The sequence below is a fragment of the Somniosus microcephalus genome, chromosome 4 (genome assembly GCF_052327205.1).
Source record: "Somniosus microcephalus isolate GS21.2 chromosome 4, FLI_Smic_1.0, whole genome shotgun sequence".
Taxonomy (NCBI): Eukaryota; Metazoa; Chordata; class Chondrichthyes; order Squaliformes; family Somniosidae; genus Somniosus; species Somniosus microcephalus.
Window position 1 is genome coordinate 86,549,994 of NC_140990.1, and position 19,720 is coordinate 86,569,713.

A 19,720-nucleotide genomic window follows, 5' to 3' on the forward strand; every position below is an offset into this window, starting at 1 on the left:
AGTTAACATGGGGATTCAAACCCTGGGACTTTACATGGGGATTCTAACCCTGGGACTGTACATGGGGATTCTAACCCTGGGACTGTACATGGGGATTCCAACCCTGGGACTGTACATGGGGATTCTAACCCTGGGACTGTACATGGGGATTCTAAACCTGGGACAGTACATGGGGATTCTAACCCTGCAACTGTACATGGGGATTCTAACCCTGGGACTGTACATGGGGATTCTAACACTGGGACTGTACATGTGGATTCTAACCATGGGACTGTACATGGGGATTCTAACCCTGGGAATGTACATGGGGATTCTCACCCTGGAACTGTACATGGGGATTCTAACCCAGGGATTGTACATGGGTAATCTAACCCTGGGGCTGTATATGGGGATTCTAACTCTGGGACTGTACATGGGGATTCTAACTCTGGGACTGTACATGGGGCTTCTAACCCTGGGACTGTACATGGTGATTCTAACCCTGGGACTGTATATGGGGATTCTAACCCTGGGAGTGTACATGGGGATTCTAACCCTGGGCCTGTACATGGGGATTACAACCCTGGGAGTGTACATGGGGATTCCAAACCTGGGAGTGTCCATGGGGATTCCAACCCTGCGAGTGCACATGGGGATTCTAACCCTGGGACTGTACATGGGTATTGTAACCCTGGGAGTGTACATGGGGATTCTAACCCTGGGCCTGTACATGGGGATTTCAACCCTGCGACTGTACATGGGGATTCAAAACCTGGGACTGTACATGGGGATTCTAACCGTGGGACTCTACATGGGGATTCTAACCGTGGACTGTACATGGGGAATCCAATCCTGGGACTGTACACGGTGATTCTTACCCTGGGACTGCACATGGGGATTCCAACACTCGGACTGTACATGGGGATTCCATCCCTGGGACTGTACATGGGGATTCCAACCCTGGGCGTGTACATGGGTATTCCAAACCTGGGAGTGTACATGGGGATTCCAACCCTGGGAGTGCACATGGGGATATTAACCCTGGGACTGTACATGGGGATTGTAACCCTGGGAGTGTACATGGGGATTTCAACCATGGGACTGTACATGGGGATTCCATCCTTGGGACTGTACTTGGGGATTCTAACCCTGGGACTGTGCATGGGGATTCTAACCCTGGGACTGTATATGGGGATTCCAACACACGGACTGTACATGGGGATTCTAAGCCTGGGACTGTACATGGGGATTCCAACCCTGGGAGTGTACATGGGTATTCCAAACCTGGGAGTGTACATGGGGATTCCAACCCTGCGAGTGCACATGGGGATTCTAACCCTGGGACCGTACATGGGGATTGTAACCCTGGGAGTGTACATGGGGATTCTAACCCTGGGCCTGTAAATGGGGATTTCAACCCTGGGACTGTACATGGGGATTCCAACCCTGGGAGTTAACATGGGGATTCAAACCCTGGGACTTTACATGGGGATTCTAACCCTGGGACTGTACATGGGGATTCTAACCCTGGCACTGTGCATGGGGATTCTAACCCTGGGACTGTACATGGGGACTCTCATCCTGGGACTGTCCATGGGGATTCTAACCCTGTGACTGTCCATGGGGATTCTGGCCCTTGGAGTGTACATGGGTATTCCAACCCTGGGACTGTACATGGGGTGTCTAACTCTGGGACTGTACATGGGGATTCTAACCCTGGGACTGTATATGGGGATTCCAACCCTGGGACTGTACATGGAGTTTCTAACCCTGGGACTGTACATGGGGATTCCAACCCTGGGACTGTACATGGGGATTCTAACCCTGGTACTGTACATGGGGATTCTAAACCTGGGACAGCACATGGGGATTCTAACCCTGCAACTGTACATGGGGATTCTAACCCTGGGACTGTACATGGGGATTCTAACCCTGGGACTGTACATGTGGATTCTAACCATGGGACTGTACATGGGGATTCTAACCCTGGGAATGTACATGGGGATTCTAACCCTGGGACTGTACATGGGGATTCTAACCCAGGGATTGTACATGGGTAATCTAACCCTGGGGCTGTATATGGGGATTCTAACTCTGGGACTGTACATGGGGATTCTAACCCTGGGACTGTACATGGGGCTTCTAACCCTGGGACTGTACATGGTGATTCTAACCCTGGGACTGTACATGGGGATTCTAACCCTGGGAGTGTACATGGGGATTCTAACCCTGGGCCTGTACATGGGGATTCCAACCCTGGGAGTGTACATGGGGATTCCAAACCTGGGAGTGTACATGGGGATTCCAACCCTGCGAGTGCACATGGGGATTCTAACCCTGGGACTGTACATGGGTATTGTAACCCTGGGAGTGTACATGGGGATTCTAACCCTGGGCCTGTACATGGGGATTTCAACCCTGCGACTGTACATGGGGATTCAAAATCTGGGACTGTACATGGGGATTCTAACCGTGGGACTCTACATGGGGATTCTAACCGTGGACTGTACATGGGGATTCTAACACTGGGACTGTACATGAGGATTCTAACCCTGGGATTGTACATGGGGATTCTAATCCTGGGACTGTACATGGGGATTCTAACCCTGGGACTGTGCATGGGGACTCTAACCCTGGGGCTGTACATGGGGATTCTGACCCTCGGAGTGTACATGGAGTTTCTAACCCTGTGACTGTACATGGGGATTCTAACCCTGGGACTGTACATGGGGATTCTAACCCTGGGGCTGTAGAAGGGGATTCTAACCCTGGGACTGTACATGGGGATTCTAACCCTGGGACTGTACATGGGGATTCTAACCCTGGGACTGTAGAAGAGGATTCCAACCCTGGGACTGTACATGGAGATTCTAACCCTGGGACTGTACATGGGGATTCTAACCCTGGGACTGTACATGGGGATTCTAACCCTGGGACTGTACATGGTGATTCTGACCCTGGGACTGTACATGGGGATTCTAACCCTGGGAGTGTACATGGGGATTCTAACCCTGGGCCTGTACATGGGGATTCCAACCCTGGGAGTGTACATGGGGATTCCAACCCTGGGAGTGTACATGGGGATTCCAACCCTGCGAGTGCACATGGGGATTCTAACCCTGGGACTGTACATGGGTATTGTAACCCTGGGAGTGTACATGGGGATTCTAACCCTGGGCCTGTACATGGGAATTTCAACCCTGCGACTGTACATGGGGATTCCAACCCTGCGACTGTACATGGGGATACTAACCCTGGGACTCTACATGGGGATTCTAACCGTGGACTGTACATGGGGATTCTAACACTGGGACTGTACATGGGGATTCTAACCCTGGGACTGTACATGGGGATTCTGACCCTCGGAGTGTACATGGGGTTTCTAACCCTGGGACTGTACATGGGGATTCTAACCGTGGGACTGTACATGGGGTTTCTAACCCTGGGACTGTAGAAGGGGATTCTAACCCTGGGACTGTACATGGGGATTCTAACCCTGGGACTGTACATGGGGATTCTAACCCTGGGACTGTAGAAGGGGATTCTAACCCTGGGACTGTACATGGAGATTCTAACCCTGGGACTGTACATGGGGATTCTAACCCTGGGACTGTACATGGGGATTCTAATCCTGGGACTGTACATGGCGATTCTAACCCTAGGACTGTACATGGCTATTCTAACCCTGGGACTGTCCATGGGGATTCTAACCCTGGGACTGTGCATGGGGATTCTAACCCTGGGACTGTAGAAGGGGATTCTAACCCTGGGACTGTACATGGGGATTCTAACCCTGGGACTGTACATGGGGATTCTAACCCTGGGACTGTAGAAGGGGATTCTAACCCTGGGACTGTACATGGAGATTCTAACCCTGGGACTGTACATGGGGATTCTAACCCTGGGACTGTACATGGGGATTCTAAACCTGGGACTGTACATGGTGATTCTGACACTGGGACTGTACATGGGGATTCTAACCCTGGGAGTGTACATGGGGATTCTAACCCTGGGCCTGTACATGGGGATTCCAAATCTGGGAGTGTACATGGGGATTCCAACCCTGGGAGTGTACATGGGGATTCCAACCCTGCGAGTGCACATGGGGATTCTAACCCTGGGACTGTACATGGGTATTGTAACCCAGGGAGTGTACATGGGGATTCTAACCCTGGGCCTGTACATGGGGATTTCAACCCTGCGACTGTACATGGGGATTCCAACCCTGGGACTGCATATGGGGATTCTAACCCTGGGACTCTAGATGGGGATTCTAACCGTGGACTGTACATGGGGATTCTAACACTGGGACTGTACATGGGGATTCTAACCCTGGGACTGTACATGGTGATTCTAATCCTGGGACTGTACATGGGGATTCTAACCCTGGGACTGTGCATGGGGATTCTAACCCTGGGACTGTACATGGGGATTCTGACCCTCGGAGTGTACATGGGGTTTCTAACCCTGGGACTGTACATGGGGATTCTAACCCTGGGACTGTACATGGGGATTCTAACCCTGGGACTGTAGAAGGGGATTCTAACCCTGGGACTGAACATTGGGATTCTAACCCTGGGACTGTACATGGGGATTCTAACCCTGGGACTGTAGAAGGGGATTCTAACCCTGGGACTGTACATGGAGATTCTAACCCTGGGACTGTACATGGGGATTCTAACCCTGGGACTGTACATGGGGATTCTAATCCTGGGACTGTACATGGGGATTCTAACCCTGGGACTGTACATGGGGATTCTAACCCTGGAACTGTACATGTGGATTCCCACCCTGAGACTGTGCATGGGGATTCCAACCCTGGGACTGTACATGGGGAGTCTAACTCTGGGACTGTACATGGGGATTCTAACCCTGGGACTGTATATGGGGATTCCAACCCTGGGACTGTACATGGGGATTCTAACCCTGGGACTTTACATGGGGATTCCAACCCTGGGACTGTACATGGGGATTTTAACCTTGGGAATGTACATGGGGATTCTAACCCTGGGACTGTACATGGGGATTCCAACCCTGGGACTGTACATGGGGATTCTAACCCTGGGACTGTCTTTCGGGATTCCATCCCTGGGACTGTACACGGGGATTCTAACCCTGGGACTGTACATGGGGAATCCAACCCTGGGACTGTACATGGGGATTCTAACCCTGGGACTGTGCATGGGGATTCCAACACTCGGACTGTACATGGGGATTTTAACCCTGGCACTGTACATGGGGATTCCAACCCTGGGACTGCACATGGGGGTTCTAACCCTGGGACTGCACATGGGGATTATAACCCTGGGTCTGTACATGGGGATTCCAACCCTGGGACTGTACATGGCGATTCTAACCCTGGGACTGTACATGGGGATTCTAACCCTGGGACTCTACATGGGAATTCTAACCCTGGGACTGTACATGGGAATTCTAACCCTGGGACTGTACATGGGGATTCTAACCCTGGGACTGTACATGGGTATTCTAACTCTGGGACTGTACATGGGGATTCTAACCCTGGGACTGTAAATGGGGATTCTAACCCTGGGACTGTATATGGGGATTCTAACCCTGGGACTGTACATGGGGATTCTAACCCTGGGACTGTACGTGGGGATTCTAACCCTGGGACAGTACATGAGGATTCTAACCCTGGGACAGTACATGAGGATTCTAACCCTGGGACTGTACATGGGGATTCTAACCCTGGGACTGTACATGGGGATTCCAACCCAGGGACTGTACATGGGGATTCCAGCTCTGGGACTGTACATGGGGAGTCTAATCCTGCAACTGTACATGGGGATTCTAACCCTGGGACTGTACATGGGGATTCTAACCCTGGGACTGTACATTGGGATTCCAACCCTGGGACTGTACATGGGGATTCCAGCCTTGGGACTGTCCATGGGGATTCTAACCCTGCAACTGTACATGGGGATTCTAATCCTGGGACTGTACATGGGGATTATAACCCTGGGACTGTACATGGGGATTCCAGCCCTGGGACTGTACATGGGGATTCTAACCCTGGGACTGTACATGGGGTTTCTAACCCTGGGTCTGTACATGGGGACTCCAACCCTGGGACTGTACATGGGGATTCTAACCCTGGGACTGTCCATGTGTCCCCTGGATTTAGTGTCGCAGTGCAAGTAGTCCCTGCGTTTGTTGTCCCAGCATAAATTGGCCCTGGGTTTGGTGTCATGGTGTAAATGGTCCCAGGATTTAGTGTGTCAGTGTAAATGGTTCCTCAATTTGGTGTCATCCTATAAGTGGTCTCTGGATTTGGTGTCAATGTGTAAATGGTCCCTTGATTTGCTGTCACACTGTAAATGGTTCCTGGATGCTTGTGTCACAATGAAAGTGAACCCTGGATTTGGTGTCTCAATGTTAGTGGTCCCTGGAATTGGTGTCTGAGTGTAAGTGGACCCTGGATTTGATGTCACACTATAAGTGCTCCCTGGATTTGGTATCATGGTGTATGTGGTCCCTGGATTTGGAGTCACATTGTGAGTGGACCCTAGATTTGGTATCCGCAACAAAAACTTACATTTATTTAGCACATTTAATGTAGTAAAACGTCCCAAGGTGCTCAACAAGAGCGATATCAAAAAAATTATATATGACACCGAGCCACAGAAGGGGATAGCAGGAAAGATGACTAAAAGCTTTATCAAAGAGGTAGGTTTTAAGGAGCATCTTAAAAGAGGAGAGAAAGTGGGAGAGGCGGAGAGATTTACAGCGGGAAATCCAGAGCTTAAGGCCAAGTTCTCTTTCACACATTCATTCCAAACCCCCTCACCCCAACTCCTTTCACCCCAAATCCTCTTTCACCCCTACTCTCCAACCCCCCCCTCACCCCAATTCCTCTTTCACCCCGACTCTCCAAACCCCTCACCCCAACTCCTCTTTCACCCCTACTCTCCACCCCCCTCACCCCTACTCTTTCACCCCAACTCTCCAACTCCCCTCACTCCAACTCCTTTTTCACCCCTACTCTCCAAACTCCCTCATCCCAAGTCCTTTCACCCCTACTCTCCAACCCCCTCACCCCAACTCCTCTATCACACCTACTCTCCAACCGCCCTCACCCCATCTCTTCTTTCACCCCTACTCTCCAATCCCCTCACCCCAACTCCTCCTTCACCCCTACCCTCCAAATCCCCTCACCCCCTCCTCTTTCACCCCCTCTCCAAACCCCCTCACCCCAACTCCCCTTTCACCCCTACTCTCCAACTCCCTCACCCCTACTCTCCATTCCCCTCACACCCCTACTCTCCAACCCCTTCACCCCAACTCCTTTTCACCCCTACTCTCCAACCACCCTCACCCCAACTCCTCTTTCACCCCTACTCTCCAACCCCTCACCCCAACTCCTCTTTCACCCCTACTCTGCAACCCCCCTCACCCCATCTCCTCCTTCACCCCTGCTCTTCAACCCCCCTCACACCAACTCCTCTTTCACCCCTACTCTCCAACCCCTCACCCAAACTCCTCCTTCACACCTACTCCCCAACCCCCCTCACCCCAACTCCTCTTTCACCCCTACTCTCCAACCCCCCTCACCCAACTCCTCTTTCACCCCTACTGCCCAACCCCCTCACCCCAACTCCTTTCACCCCTACTCTCCAACTCCCCTCACCCCAACGCCTTTCACCCCTACTCTCCAGCTCCCTCAGCCCAACTCCTCTTTCACCCCTACTCTCTAACCCCTCAACCCAACTCCTTTCACCCATACTCCCCAACCACCCTCACCCCAACTCCTTTCACCCCTATTCACCAACCTCCTCACCCCAACTCCTCTTTCATCCCTACTCTCCAGCCCCCCTCACAGCAACTCCTTTCACCCCTACTCTCCAACCCTCTCACCCCAACTCCTTTCACCCCTACTCACCAACCTCCTCACCCCAACTCCTCCTTCACCCCTAGTCTCCAACCCCTCACCCCAACTCCTTTCACCCCTACTCTCCAACCCCCCAGACCCCAACACTCCAACCCCCACACCCTCTCCTCTTTCACCCCTACTCTTCAACCCCTCTCACCCCAACTCCTCTCACCCGTGCTCTCCAACCCTCACCCCAACTCCTCTGACCCCGACTCTCCAGCCCCCTCACCCCAACTCCTTTCGCCCCTACTCTCCAACCCCCTCACCCCAACTCTTTAACCCATACTCCCCAACCACATCACCAGAACTCCTCTTTCACCCCTACTCTCCAACCCCCCACCCCAACTCCTTTCACCCCTAATCTCCAACCCCCCTCACCCCAACTCCTCTTTCACCCCTTCTCTCCAACCCCCCTCACACCAACTCCTTTCACCCCTACTCTGCAACCCCCCTCACACCAACTTCTTTCACCCCTACTCTCCAACCCCCCTCACCCCAACTTCTCTTTCACCCCTACTCTCCAACCCCCCTCACCCCAACTTCTCTTTCACCCCTACTCTCCAACCCCTCACCTCAACTCCTTTCACCCCTACTCTCCATCCCTCACCCCAACTCCTCTTCCACCCCTAATTTCCAACACCCTCCCCCAACTCCTCTCGTCTTCCATTGACTTCACTGTAATGGAAACTGACAGTTGGAACCTGTCAGAATGTGAAAGATATTTACAAATTCTAGAGGTTCTTTGAGTTGGGATCTTTCTTTATTCTCGAGGAGTGTGATAACAGACTTTCTCCTGTGAATATAGAGCTGGAGTATTGTGTTTATTTGTTCATCTTGTTGACACTAAAAATTGTGCCTTGTGGCTTCAGACACCAGATAATCAAGCTCACAACAGATTGTCTTTCACTGACTTTATTAACAGCACTGCAAAGATACAGGGAGAGTATAGTTACCCGATCCGGAGAACAGGGATAATACAGTGGATTCAGGGCTCTCTTCTCCCCAGGTCTGTTCTAACAAGCTGCGACTACACTGGCGATATTTATATTTAACTTGTTTACTACATTATTGACCTGGCCCTGCACAAACCAGAACCACAAGGATATCTGTGCATTGTTCTGACTGTGGCCACAAGGCTGTGTCACTATCACAGACACACCGTTCCCTTCTTTCACATCTCCATACACAGACCATCTCTTTACACATCCCCTTTCTACACAATTGCAGCCGACATGAGCAAGGACGTGAGGCTCATTAAAAGATACACTCATTTCATGACAGCAAAGGTTACACTGGGACAAATCTTCAGTTATTTTCCATTACAGGCAAAATCATCTTCTTCTTAGGCAGTCCCTCGGAACCGAGGATGACTTGCTTCCACACTAACAATGAGTTCTCAGGTGACTGATGAGTCCAATGCAGGACCTACAGGTCTGTCACAGGTGTGGCAGATGGTGGTTGAAGGGCGGGGTGCTTGGGTTGATGTGCGCTCCTTGCGCTGCCTGCGCTTGGCTTCCACTTGCTCTCGGCGAAGAGACTCGAGGTGTTCGGCGCCTTCCCAGATGCTTCTCCTCCACCTTGAGTGGTCTAGGGCCAGGGATTCCCAAGTGTCAGTGGGGATATTGCACTTTTTCAAGGAGGCTTTGGGGGGGTCCTTGAAGCGTTTCCTCTCATCACCTGGGGCTCTCTTGCCGTGTTGGAGCTCCGCATAGAGCGCTTGTTGTGGGAATCTCGTATCAGGCATGCGGACGATCTGGCCCGTCCATCGGAGCTCGAGCGTGGTCAAAGCTTCGATGCTGGGGATAATGGCCTGAGCGAGAACACTGACGTTGGTGCGCCTATTCTGCCAATGGATTTGCAGGATCTTGTGGAGGCAGCATTGGTGCTACGTCTCCAGTGCTCTAAGGTGCCTGCTGTACATGGTCCATGTCTCTGAAGCATACAGGAGGGCTGGTATCACTACCGCTCTGTAGACTATGAGCTTGGTGCCGGGTTTGAGGTCCTGGTCTTCAAACACTCTCTTCCTCAGGCGACTGAAGGCTGCACTGGTACACTGAAGGCGGTGTTGGACTTCGTCATCGACATTTTCCCTTGATGACAGTAGGCTCCCAAGGTATGGAAAGTGGTCCACGTTGTCCAAGGCCTCGTCGTGGATTTTGATAATATAGAAACATAGAAGATAGGAGCAGGAGTAGGCCATTCGGACCCTCGAGCCTGCTCTGCCATTCAATGAGATCATGGCTGATCATCCAAATTCAGTACCCTGTCCCTGCCTTCTCTCCATATCCCTTGATCCCTTTAGCCTTAAGAAATGTATCTAACTCCTTCAGGAATATATTTAATGAATTGGCCTCTACTGCCTTCTGTGGTAGAGAATTCCACAGGTTCACCACTCTCTGGGTGAAGAAATTCCTCCTCATCTCTGTCCTAAATGGCTTACCCCTTATCCTTAGACTGTGACCCCTGGTTCTGGACTCCCCGGCCATCGGGAACATCCTTCCTGTATCTAGTCTGTCTAGTCCTGTTAGAATTTTATAAGTTTCAATGAGATCCCCTCTCATTCTTCTAAACTCCAGTGAGTATAAGCCCAATCGACTCAATCTTTCTTCATACGGCATTCCTGCCATCCCAGGTATCAGCCTGGTGAATCTTCGCTGCACTCCCTCCATGGCAAGAACATCCTTCCTCAGATAAGGCGACCAAAACTGCACACAATACTCAAGATGTGGTCTCACCAAGGCCCTGTACAACAGCAGCAAGACATCCTTGTTCCTGTACTCAAACCCTCTCGCTACGAAGACCAACATACCATTTGCCTTCTTAACCGCCTGCTGCACCTGCATGCTTACCTTCAGCGACTGGTGCACAAGGACACCCAGGTCTCGTTGCACTTCCCCTTCGCCCAATCTATTGCCATTCAGATAATAATCTGCCTTCCTGTTTTTGCCACCAAAGTGGATAACCTCACATTTATCCACGTTATATTGCATCTGCCATGCTTCTGCCCAATCACCCAACCTGTCCAAATCATACTGGAGTTTCTCGGCATCCTCCTCACAGCACACTTGCCCACCCAGCTTTGTGTCATCTGCAAACTTGGCGATATTACATCTAGTTCCCTCGTCTAGATCATTAATATCTATTGTGAATAGCTGGGGTCCTAGGACCGATCCCTGCGGTACCCCACTAGTCACTGTCTGCCACTCGGAAAAAGACCCGTTGATTCCAACTCTTTGCTTTCTGTCTGCTATCCAAGTCAATACCTTGCCCCCAATCCCATATGCCTTAGCTTTACATGCTAATCTCTTATGCGGGACCTTATCAAAAGCCTTCTGAAAGTCCAAATACACCACATCCACTGGTTCTCCCTTATCTATTTTACCAGTTACATCCTCAAAAAATTCCAGTAGATTGGTCAAGCACGATTTACCTTTGGTAAATCCATGTTGACTTTGTCCGATCCTGTCACTGTTTTCCAAGTGCTCCGCTATTACATCTTTTATAATGGACTCTAGCATTTTCCCCACTACCGATGTCAGGCTTACCAGTCTATAATTCCCCGTTTTCTCTCTACCACCTTTTTTGAATAGTGGGGTAACATTAGCTACCCTCCAATCCATGGGTACTGTTCCAGAGTTTATTGAATTTTGGAAGATGACCAGCAATGCATCTACTATTTCTAGGGCCACTTCCTTAAGTACCCTAGGATGTAGATTATCAGGCCCTGGGGATTTATCGGCCTTCAATCCCGTCAATTTCCCTAACACCATTTCCCTACAAATATTGATTTCTTTCAGTTCCTCCCTCTCATTAGACCCTATGTTCCCCGACATCTCTGGGAGGTTATTTGAGTCCTCCTTTGTGAAGACAGAACCAAAGTATATGTATATAATTGGTCTACCATTTCTTTGTTCCCCATTATAAATTCCCCTGATTCTGACTGCAAGGGACCTACGCTTGACTTCACCAATCTTTTTTTCTTCAGATATGTATAAAAGCTTTTTCAGTCAGTTTTTATGTTTCCTGCAAGCTTGCTCTCATACTCTATTTTCCCCTTCTTAATTAATCCCTTTCTCCTCCTTTGTTGAATCCTGAACTGCTCCCAATCCTCAGGTTTACTGCTTTTTCTGGCCAATTTATATGTCCTCTCCTTGGATCTTATGCTATCCCTAATTTCTCTTGTTAGCCACGGTTGTGTCACCTTTTTTGTTTTATTTTTATGCCAAACTGGGATGAACAAATTCTGTAGTTCATCCATGCGATCTTTGAATGTTTGCCATTGCCTATCCACCGTCAACCCTTTGAGTGACATTCCCCAATCTATCCTACCCAACTCGCGCCTCATACCATTGTAGTTTCCTTTATTTAAATTCAGGGCCCTACTCTCTGAATCAACTACTTCACTCTCCATCTTAATGAAGAATTCTATCATATTATGATCGCTTCGACCCAAGGGGCCTTGAACAAGATTGCTAATTAATCCTTTCTCATTACATAATACCCAGTCTAAGATGGCCTGATCTTTAGTTGGTTCCTTGACGTATTGGTCCAGGAAACCATCCCGTATACACTCCAGGAATTCCTCCTCCACAGTATTGTTACTAATTTGGTTAGCCCAATCTATATGTAGATTAAAGTCACCCATGATAACTGCTGTGCCCTTATTGCACGCTTCTCTAATTTCCCTTTTAATGCCATCCCCAACCTCCGCATTACTGTTTGGAGGTCTATATACCACTCCCACTAACGTTTTCTGCCCCTTGGTATTTCTCAGTTCTACCCATACAGATTCCACATTATCAGAGTTAATATCCTTCCTTTCAATTGTGTTAATCCCCTCTTTAACCAGCAATGCTACCCCACCTCCTTTTCCTTTTTGCCTGTCTTTCCTGAATATTGAATACCCCTGGATGTTGAGTTCGCAGCCTTGGCCACCCTGGAGCCATGTTTCCGTAATCCCAATCATATCATATTCGTTTACCTCTGTTTGCATAGCTAATTCATCCACCTTATTACGAATGTTCCTTGCATTAAGACACAAAGCCTTCAGGCTTGTTTTTTAATGCTCTTAGACCTTTTAGAATTATTATTTACTGTGGCCATGTTTGATTTAAACCCTTGATTTCTCCGACTGCCACCTTTGTTTTTCTCCTTCCTGTCTTTTGCTTCTATCCTTGTTTCCCTTTCCTCTGTCTCCCTGCTCAGGTTCCCAACCCCCTGCCATTTTAGTTTAAACCCTCCCCCAGAGCACTAGGAAACACTCCCCCTAGGACATCGGTCCCGGTCCTGCCTAGGTGCAAACCGTCCAGTTTGTACCGGTCCCACCTCCCCCAGAACCGGTTCCAATGTCCCAAGAATTTGAATCCCTCCCCCTTGCACCATTCCTCTAGCCACGTATTCATCTGAAATATCCTTCTATTTCTACTCTGACTAGCACATGGCACTGGTAGCAATCTTGAAATTACTACCTTTGAGGTCCTATTTTTTAATTTACCTCCTAACTCCCTATATTCAGCTTTTAGGACCTCGTCCCGGTTTTTACCTATATCGTTGGTACCTATATGCACCATGACAACTGGCTGTTCACCCTCCCCTTCCAAAATAATCGGGGGGCAGTATTGTGTGGTGGGGGCAGGTTGGTAGAGGACCTTTGTCTTATGAATGTTTAGTGTAAGGCCTATGCTCTTGTTCATTTCGGTGAAGGTGTTGACGATGGTTTGGAGTTCGACCTGCGAGTGTGCGCAGACACAAGCGTCGTCTGCATACTGTAATTCGACGACAGAGGATGGGACGACCTTGGATCTGGACTGGAGGCGACGGAGGTTGAACAGTTTCCTGTTTGTTCTGTAGATTAGCTCCACTCCAGCGGGGAGCTTACTGAGGGTGAGATGGAGCATTGCAGCAAGGAAGATCGAGAAGAGTGTTGGTGCGATGACACAGCCTTGCTTGATCCCGGTCCGTACGCTAATTGGGTCTGTGGTGGATCCGTTGGTCAGGATCACGGCTTGCATGTCATTGTGAAGCAGGCGGAGGATGGTGACAAACTTTAAAAGGCAGCCGAATTGGAGGATACTCCATAATCCCTCAGGGTTGACAGTGCCAAAAGCCTGTGAGGTCAAATAAGGCCATGTACAGTGGTTGGTGCTGTTCCCTGCATTTCTCTTGTAGTTGACGCGTGGTGAAGATCATGTCCATTGTGCCTCTTAGTGGGCAGAATCTGCATTGCGACTCTGGGAGGAACTCTTCAGCCACTGGGAGAAGGCGATTGAGGAGGATTCTTGCGATGACATTTCCTGTGGAAGACAGCAGGGAAACTGCTCTGTAATTACTGCAATCGGACTTGTCACCTTTCTTGAAGATGGTCACGATTACGGCCTCTCTGAGATTTGACAATTGCTGCCAACTTGAGCAAGGACGTGAGGCTCATTAAAAGACACACTCATTTCATGACAGCAAAGGTTACACTGGGACAAATCTTCAGTTATTTTCCATTACAGGCAAAATGCAGAGCGGTCCAGCACCACATGGCACCTTAACAGAGTCTCATTGCCTACAATATAGAGCTGGAGGATTGGGCCGTGATCTGTTTACTTGTTCACCTCTTGTTCAATACATTTGCTGAGTGCATTTAAATTTAAAACCAGGTTTGCAGGCATGATGCTCTCTTCACACATCGAAGGTGAGAGAGATGCTGTGGGTCACACGCCCTGTTCCTGGGACTAGGGACAGGGTCACTGGCAAGGTTTGGAAGCTAAGCAGAGCCAGGCCTGGTTAGTACCTGGAGGGGTGACCATCAGGGAAAGACCAGGTGCAGAAGGTCACGGAAGGAGCCCCGAGGAGGGGCGGTTGGTGAGCAGGCCCGGGTGTTGGGCTGAAGATTGTCGGACAGGAGGAATGGTGGAAATGGAATGGCGGCGCGCACAGACGCAGCGGCTTTGCTTCTCCCAGGACGGTGCTATTTACGTTTAATGTTAATGTTATTTGTACTGGACTCATGGGAGCTTGCAAGATCACATTTCGTTGTTCATGTACTTGTGCATTGTACAATGACAATAAAGTTGAATTATTATTATTATTATTGAAAGTGATTAACAGACTGGGTTTTGTGTTTAGTGATCCCGGGTGTGTTACCGATACCTTCCCTGGATACCAAGGCTAGGAGAGGCACTCTGGAAGGTTTGGGAAGCTGGGACTTGTCCATGAGAGTAACCGAAGGTATGAGAACTGAAATAATCTAGAGATAGAAAGGAGAAAAGGCCCAAAAATGGAACAGTCAGTAACAGGACATCAATTAGTCTCCTCTTATCTTGGAGGAAACAAATACTCGACACTCTGTGTGTTTGAAACAATGCCAATTTATTTGGCATTGATCCAGAATATTAATCTCCAGCCCAGTTATAGGGGTCATTAACATCAACAGAAACAAACCCCAACTGTCAGAATGAACATGGTTCAGTCCTGGATGTGATTATCAGCAGCAATAACAGCAGAATCCAATTTCGGCAGTAACCTGTGAACTCGCTGGTGTGTCCGCAGATTGGATGCCTGAGTGAATCCCTTGCCACACATGGAGCAAGTGAACGGCCTCTCCCCAGTGTGAACTCGCTGGTGTCTCTTTAGGTGGGATGATTCACTGAATCTCTTCCGACACACGGAGCAGGTGAATGGCCTCTCCCCAGTGTGAATGCGCTGGTGGCTCAGTAGGTGGGATGAATCAGGGAATCCCTTCTGACACACGGAGCAGGTGACCGGATACTCCCCAGTGTGAGTGCGTTGGTGTCTCAGCAGATCTTTGCTGCATTTAAAGGTCTTCTCACAGTCAGAACATTTAAATGGTCTCTTATCAGAGTGAACTTGCTGGTGTTTCAGCAGGATTGATGACAGAGCGAATCTCTTCCCACACACGGAGCAGGTGAACGGCTTCTCACCAGTGTGAACTCGCTGGTGCCTAGTGAGGTTGGATGAACAAGTGAATCCCTTCCCACACACAGAGCAGGTGAACGGCCTCTCACCAGTGTGAGTGAGTTGGTGTCTCTGGCGGCTGGATGACAGACTGAATCCCTTCCCACACATGGAGCAGGTGAACGGCCTCTCACCAGTGTGAGTGAGTTGGTGTCTCTGGCGGCTAGATGGCAGACTGAATCCTTTCCCACACACGGAGCAGGTGAACGGCCTCTCCCCAGTGTGAACTTGCTGGTGCTTAGTGAGGCCAGATGACTGAGTGAATCCCTTCCCACACTTTGAGCAGGTGAATGGTCTCTCCCCAGTGTGAATTCGCCGGTGTGCCAGCAGACCGGATGACTGAGTGAATCCCTTCCCACACTCGGAGCAGGTGAATGGCCTGTCCTCAATGTGAGTGCGCTGGTGTCTCAGTAGCTGGGATGATTCAATGAATCTTTTCCCACACACGGAGCAGATGAACGGCCTCTCCCCAGTGTGAACTCGCTGGTGTCTCAGCAGGTAGGCTGAATCAGTAAATCCCTTCTGACACACAGAGCAGGTGAACAGATTCTCCCGAGTGTGAGTGCGTTGGTGTGTCAGCAGAGCATTACTTCTTTTAAAGCTCTTCTCACAGTCAGAACATTTAAAAGGTCTCTTATCAGAGTGAACATGCTGGTGTGCCATCAGGGTTGATGACTGAGCGAATCTCTTCCCACACACGGAGCAGGTAAATGGCCTCTCCCCTGTGTGAATTCGCTGGTGTACCAAAAGGTGGGATGAACAAGGGAAACTCTTCCCACAGACGGAACAGGTGAACTGCCTCTCCCCAGTGTGAACTCGCTTGTGCTCCAAAAGGTGGCTTGAACGAGTGAATCTCTTCCCACACACTGAACAGGAGAACGGCCTCGCCCCTGTGTGAACTCGCTTGTGTGTCAAAAGGCGGGTGAAACGAGTGAATCCCTTCCCACACACGGAGCAGGAGAACGGCCATTCCCTAGTGTGAATGTCCTCATGTGTCATAAGGTGGGCTAAATGAGTGAATCCCTTCCCACACATGAAGCAGTTGAACGGTCTCTCCTTGATGTGAACTCGCTGATGTTCAGCGAGTTGCAATGACTGGCTGAACCTCTCCCCACAGTGAGAGCAACTGAATGGACTCTCATGAGTGTGAAGGAGCTGGTGTTCAGCCAGACGGAATGACTGCTGGAACCTCTTCCCGCAGTGAGAGCAACAGAACGGTCTCTCGTCAGTGTGAACTCGCTGGTGTTTAATCAGTTCCTCAGAGGTTTTAAAGCTGTTCCCACAGTCAGAGCATTTAAAAAGTCTCTCATCAGCGTGATCAAGTTGGTGTGCAGTGAGGTGGGATGAACAAGTGAATCCCTTCCCACAGACAGAGCAGGAGAACGGCCTCTCCCTATTGTGAGCTCGCTGGCGTGTCAGCATGCTAGACAACTGAGTAAATCCCTTCCGAGAAAGAGCAGGTGAACAGCCTATCCCCAATCTCCAGCTGGGACAGTTAATTGAATCCCTTCCCACAGTCCCCACATTTCCACGGTTTCTCCATGGTGCGGGTGTCCTTGAGTCTCTCCAGGTTCGACAATCAGTTGAAGCCTCGTCCACACACAGAACACGTGTATGGTTTCTCCCCTCTGTGAATAGTGCAATGTTTTTTCAGGCTGTGTAACTGGTTAAAGCTCTTTCCACAGTCAGTGCACTGGAACACTCTCACTCGGGTGTGTGTGTCTCAGTGCTTTTCCAGTCACAATGATGTTTGAAATCTTTTCCCACAGACAGAGCAAACAAACATTTCTCCTTCCATATTCAAAGCACGATGATATTCAGGTCCTGATGAATTGAGTGAATATGTCAGCTCTTCACGTGATGTTTGGTTTGAGTTTCCATTTCATATTCTCCCCTTCTAATACCCTGTAAAAGGAATTTACAAAATCATCACTAAATACAGGATATAAATTCAGAACAGACAATTCTAGTTTCTTTCCTCTCTTGTTCCCCCAAAGCTGTAAATCCCCGTCCCACACGCTCTCCCTCCTCCCTGTGCTGAAATCCAAACCCATCGCACCATCTCCAACATTTCTTTCCTCCACTCCGTTTTCCCCCTCTCTCTACTCTGGTTGGGTTGAGTTCTACACCCACTGTGTGCAGAGTGAGAATAAAATCAATGAGTCAATGATTGTCTCTCCTGGTCACTGGGACCCTGAAGCCCCGCCCACTCTCTGTTCCTGGCCAAGATGGCCGCACATGCGCCGTGAGACCCGCCCTGTCCAAGATGGCGGCCGGTGACCTCGCTGACCCGGGTGGTCACTGACTGGCCTGTAACCGAGGAAATCACGGGGCCTGTCACTCTTATTCGGGACCTCAGGACCACATCAGGTGTTTATAAAGCTTTTAAACTCACCCGCGGGTCCAATCCATCCGCTGCACCCACAATCTCCTTTCGTCTCCCAGCCGCTGATCCTCCTGTTCCGCTCAATCCATCGCCACCACTCGCAATGCGCATGCTCAGAGCACCCAGTTACTGCGCCGGCGCACTGGTCTCCTGTCGTCATTGATAGGACACTTTCCCACGCGCAGGGAAGTCTGGGTTAATTTGCCACCATTTAAAGCCCCAATTGGTGGACACATTTATTGTCATCCCATTGAAGTTGGGGCCGGAGGAGCAATAAACAAAATTAATATATAAAGAATTTTTAAAATTCTAACATAGGAAGGATGAGACGGGCCAGATTTGAGGCATTCTGAGATGGAATTGGAGTGCATGTGTGTAAATGCATGGAGCGTGATAAATACATTGGTGAACTGCAGGCTCAAGTAGCCACATGGGACTATGATATAGTGACAATAGCAGAGAGCTGGCTCAAACAAGGGGCGGATTGGGAACTCGATATTCCTGGCTACAAGGTATTCAGGAAAGATAGGAAAGGAAAAAAGGAGGGGTGCAGTATTAATCAAATAAACTATTATAGCACTGGAGAGGGACGAGGACCACTGCTTTTCTTGATATATATTAATGACTTGGACTTGGCTGTACAGGGCACAATTTCAAAATTTGCAGATGACACAAAACTTGGAAGTATAGGTAACAGTGATAGACTTCAAGAGGACATAGACAGGCTGGTGGAATGGGCAGACACGTGGCAGATGAAATTTAATGCAGAAAGATGCAAACTGATACATTTTGGTAGAAAGAATGAGGAAACTAAAGGGTATATTTCTAAAGGGGGTGCATGAACAGAGAGACCTGGGGGTATATGTGCACAAATCGTTAAAGGTGGCAGGGCAGATTGGGAAAGCAGTTAAAAAAGCAAACAGGATCCTGGGCTTCATAAATAGAGGCATATAGTACAAAAGCAAGGAAGTTATGATGAACCTTTATAAAACATCGGTTCGGCCTCAACTGGAGTATTGTGTCCAACTCTGGGCACCGCACTTTAGGAAGGATGTGAAGGACTTAGAGAGGGTGCAGAAAAGTTTTACAAGAATGGTTCCAGGGATGAGGGACTTCAGTTACGTGGATAGACTGGAGAAGCTGGGGTTGTTCTCCTTAGAGCAGAGAAGGTTGAGAGGAGATTTGATAGAGGTATTCAAAATCATGAGTCTAGACAGAGTGGATAGAGAGAAACTGTTCCCATTGGTGGAAGTGTCAAGAACCAAAGGACACAGATTTAAGGTGATTGGCAGAAGAACCAAAGGCGACATGAGGAAAAACTTTTTTACTCAGCGAGTGGTTAGGATCTGAAATGCACTGCCTGAAAGAGTGGTGGAGGCAGATTCAATCACGGCTTTCAAAAGGGAATTAGATAAGTACCTGAAGGAAATTTTTTTCCAGGGCTACGGGGAAAGGGCAGGGGAGTGTGATTAACTGAAGTGCTCTTGCAGAGAGCCAGCACG

The 19,720-nt window shown here is 49.4% G+C and overlaps 1 protein-coding gene across 1 annotated transcript; it reads right to left on the bottom strand.

The window, feature by feature from the left end:
* Nucleotides 1-8,766: 8,766 nt before the first annotated feature.
* LOC147119432 (uncharacterized) lies at nucleotides 8,767-17,344 on the bottom strand. The gene has a single exon (XM_085985021.1). The coding sequence runs from the start codon at nucleotides 17,252-17,254 to the stop codon at nucleotides 15,323-15,325; it is 1,932 nt and encodes a 643-aa protein (XP_085841147.1). The 5' UTR covers nucleotides 17,255-17,344; the 3' UTR covers nucleotides 8,767-15,322.
* Between the last annotated feature and the right edge of the window lie 2,376 nt (nucleotides 17,345-19,720).

Coding starts and splice junctions, on each gene's coding strand:
- LOC147119432 (XM_085985021.1), bottom strand. CDS start 17,254: ATGCTGACACGCCAGCGAGCTCACAATAGGGAGAGGCCGTTCTCCTGC.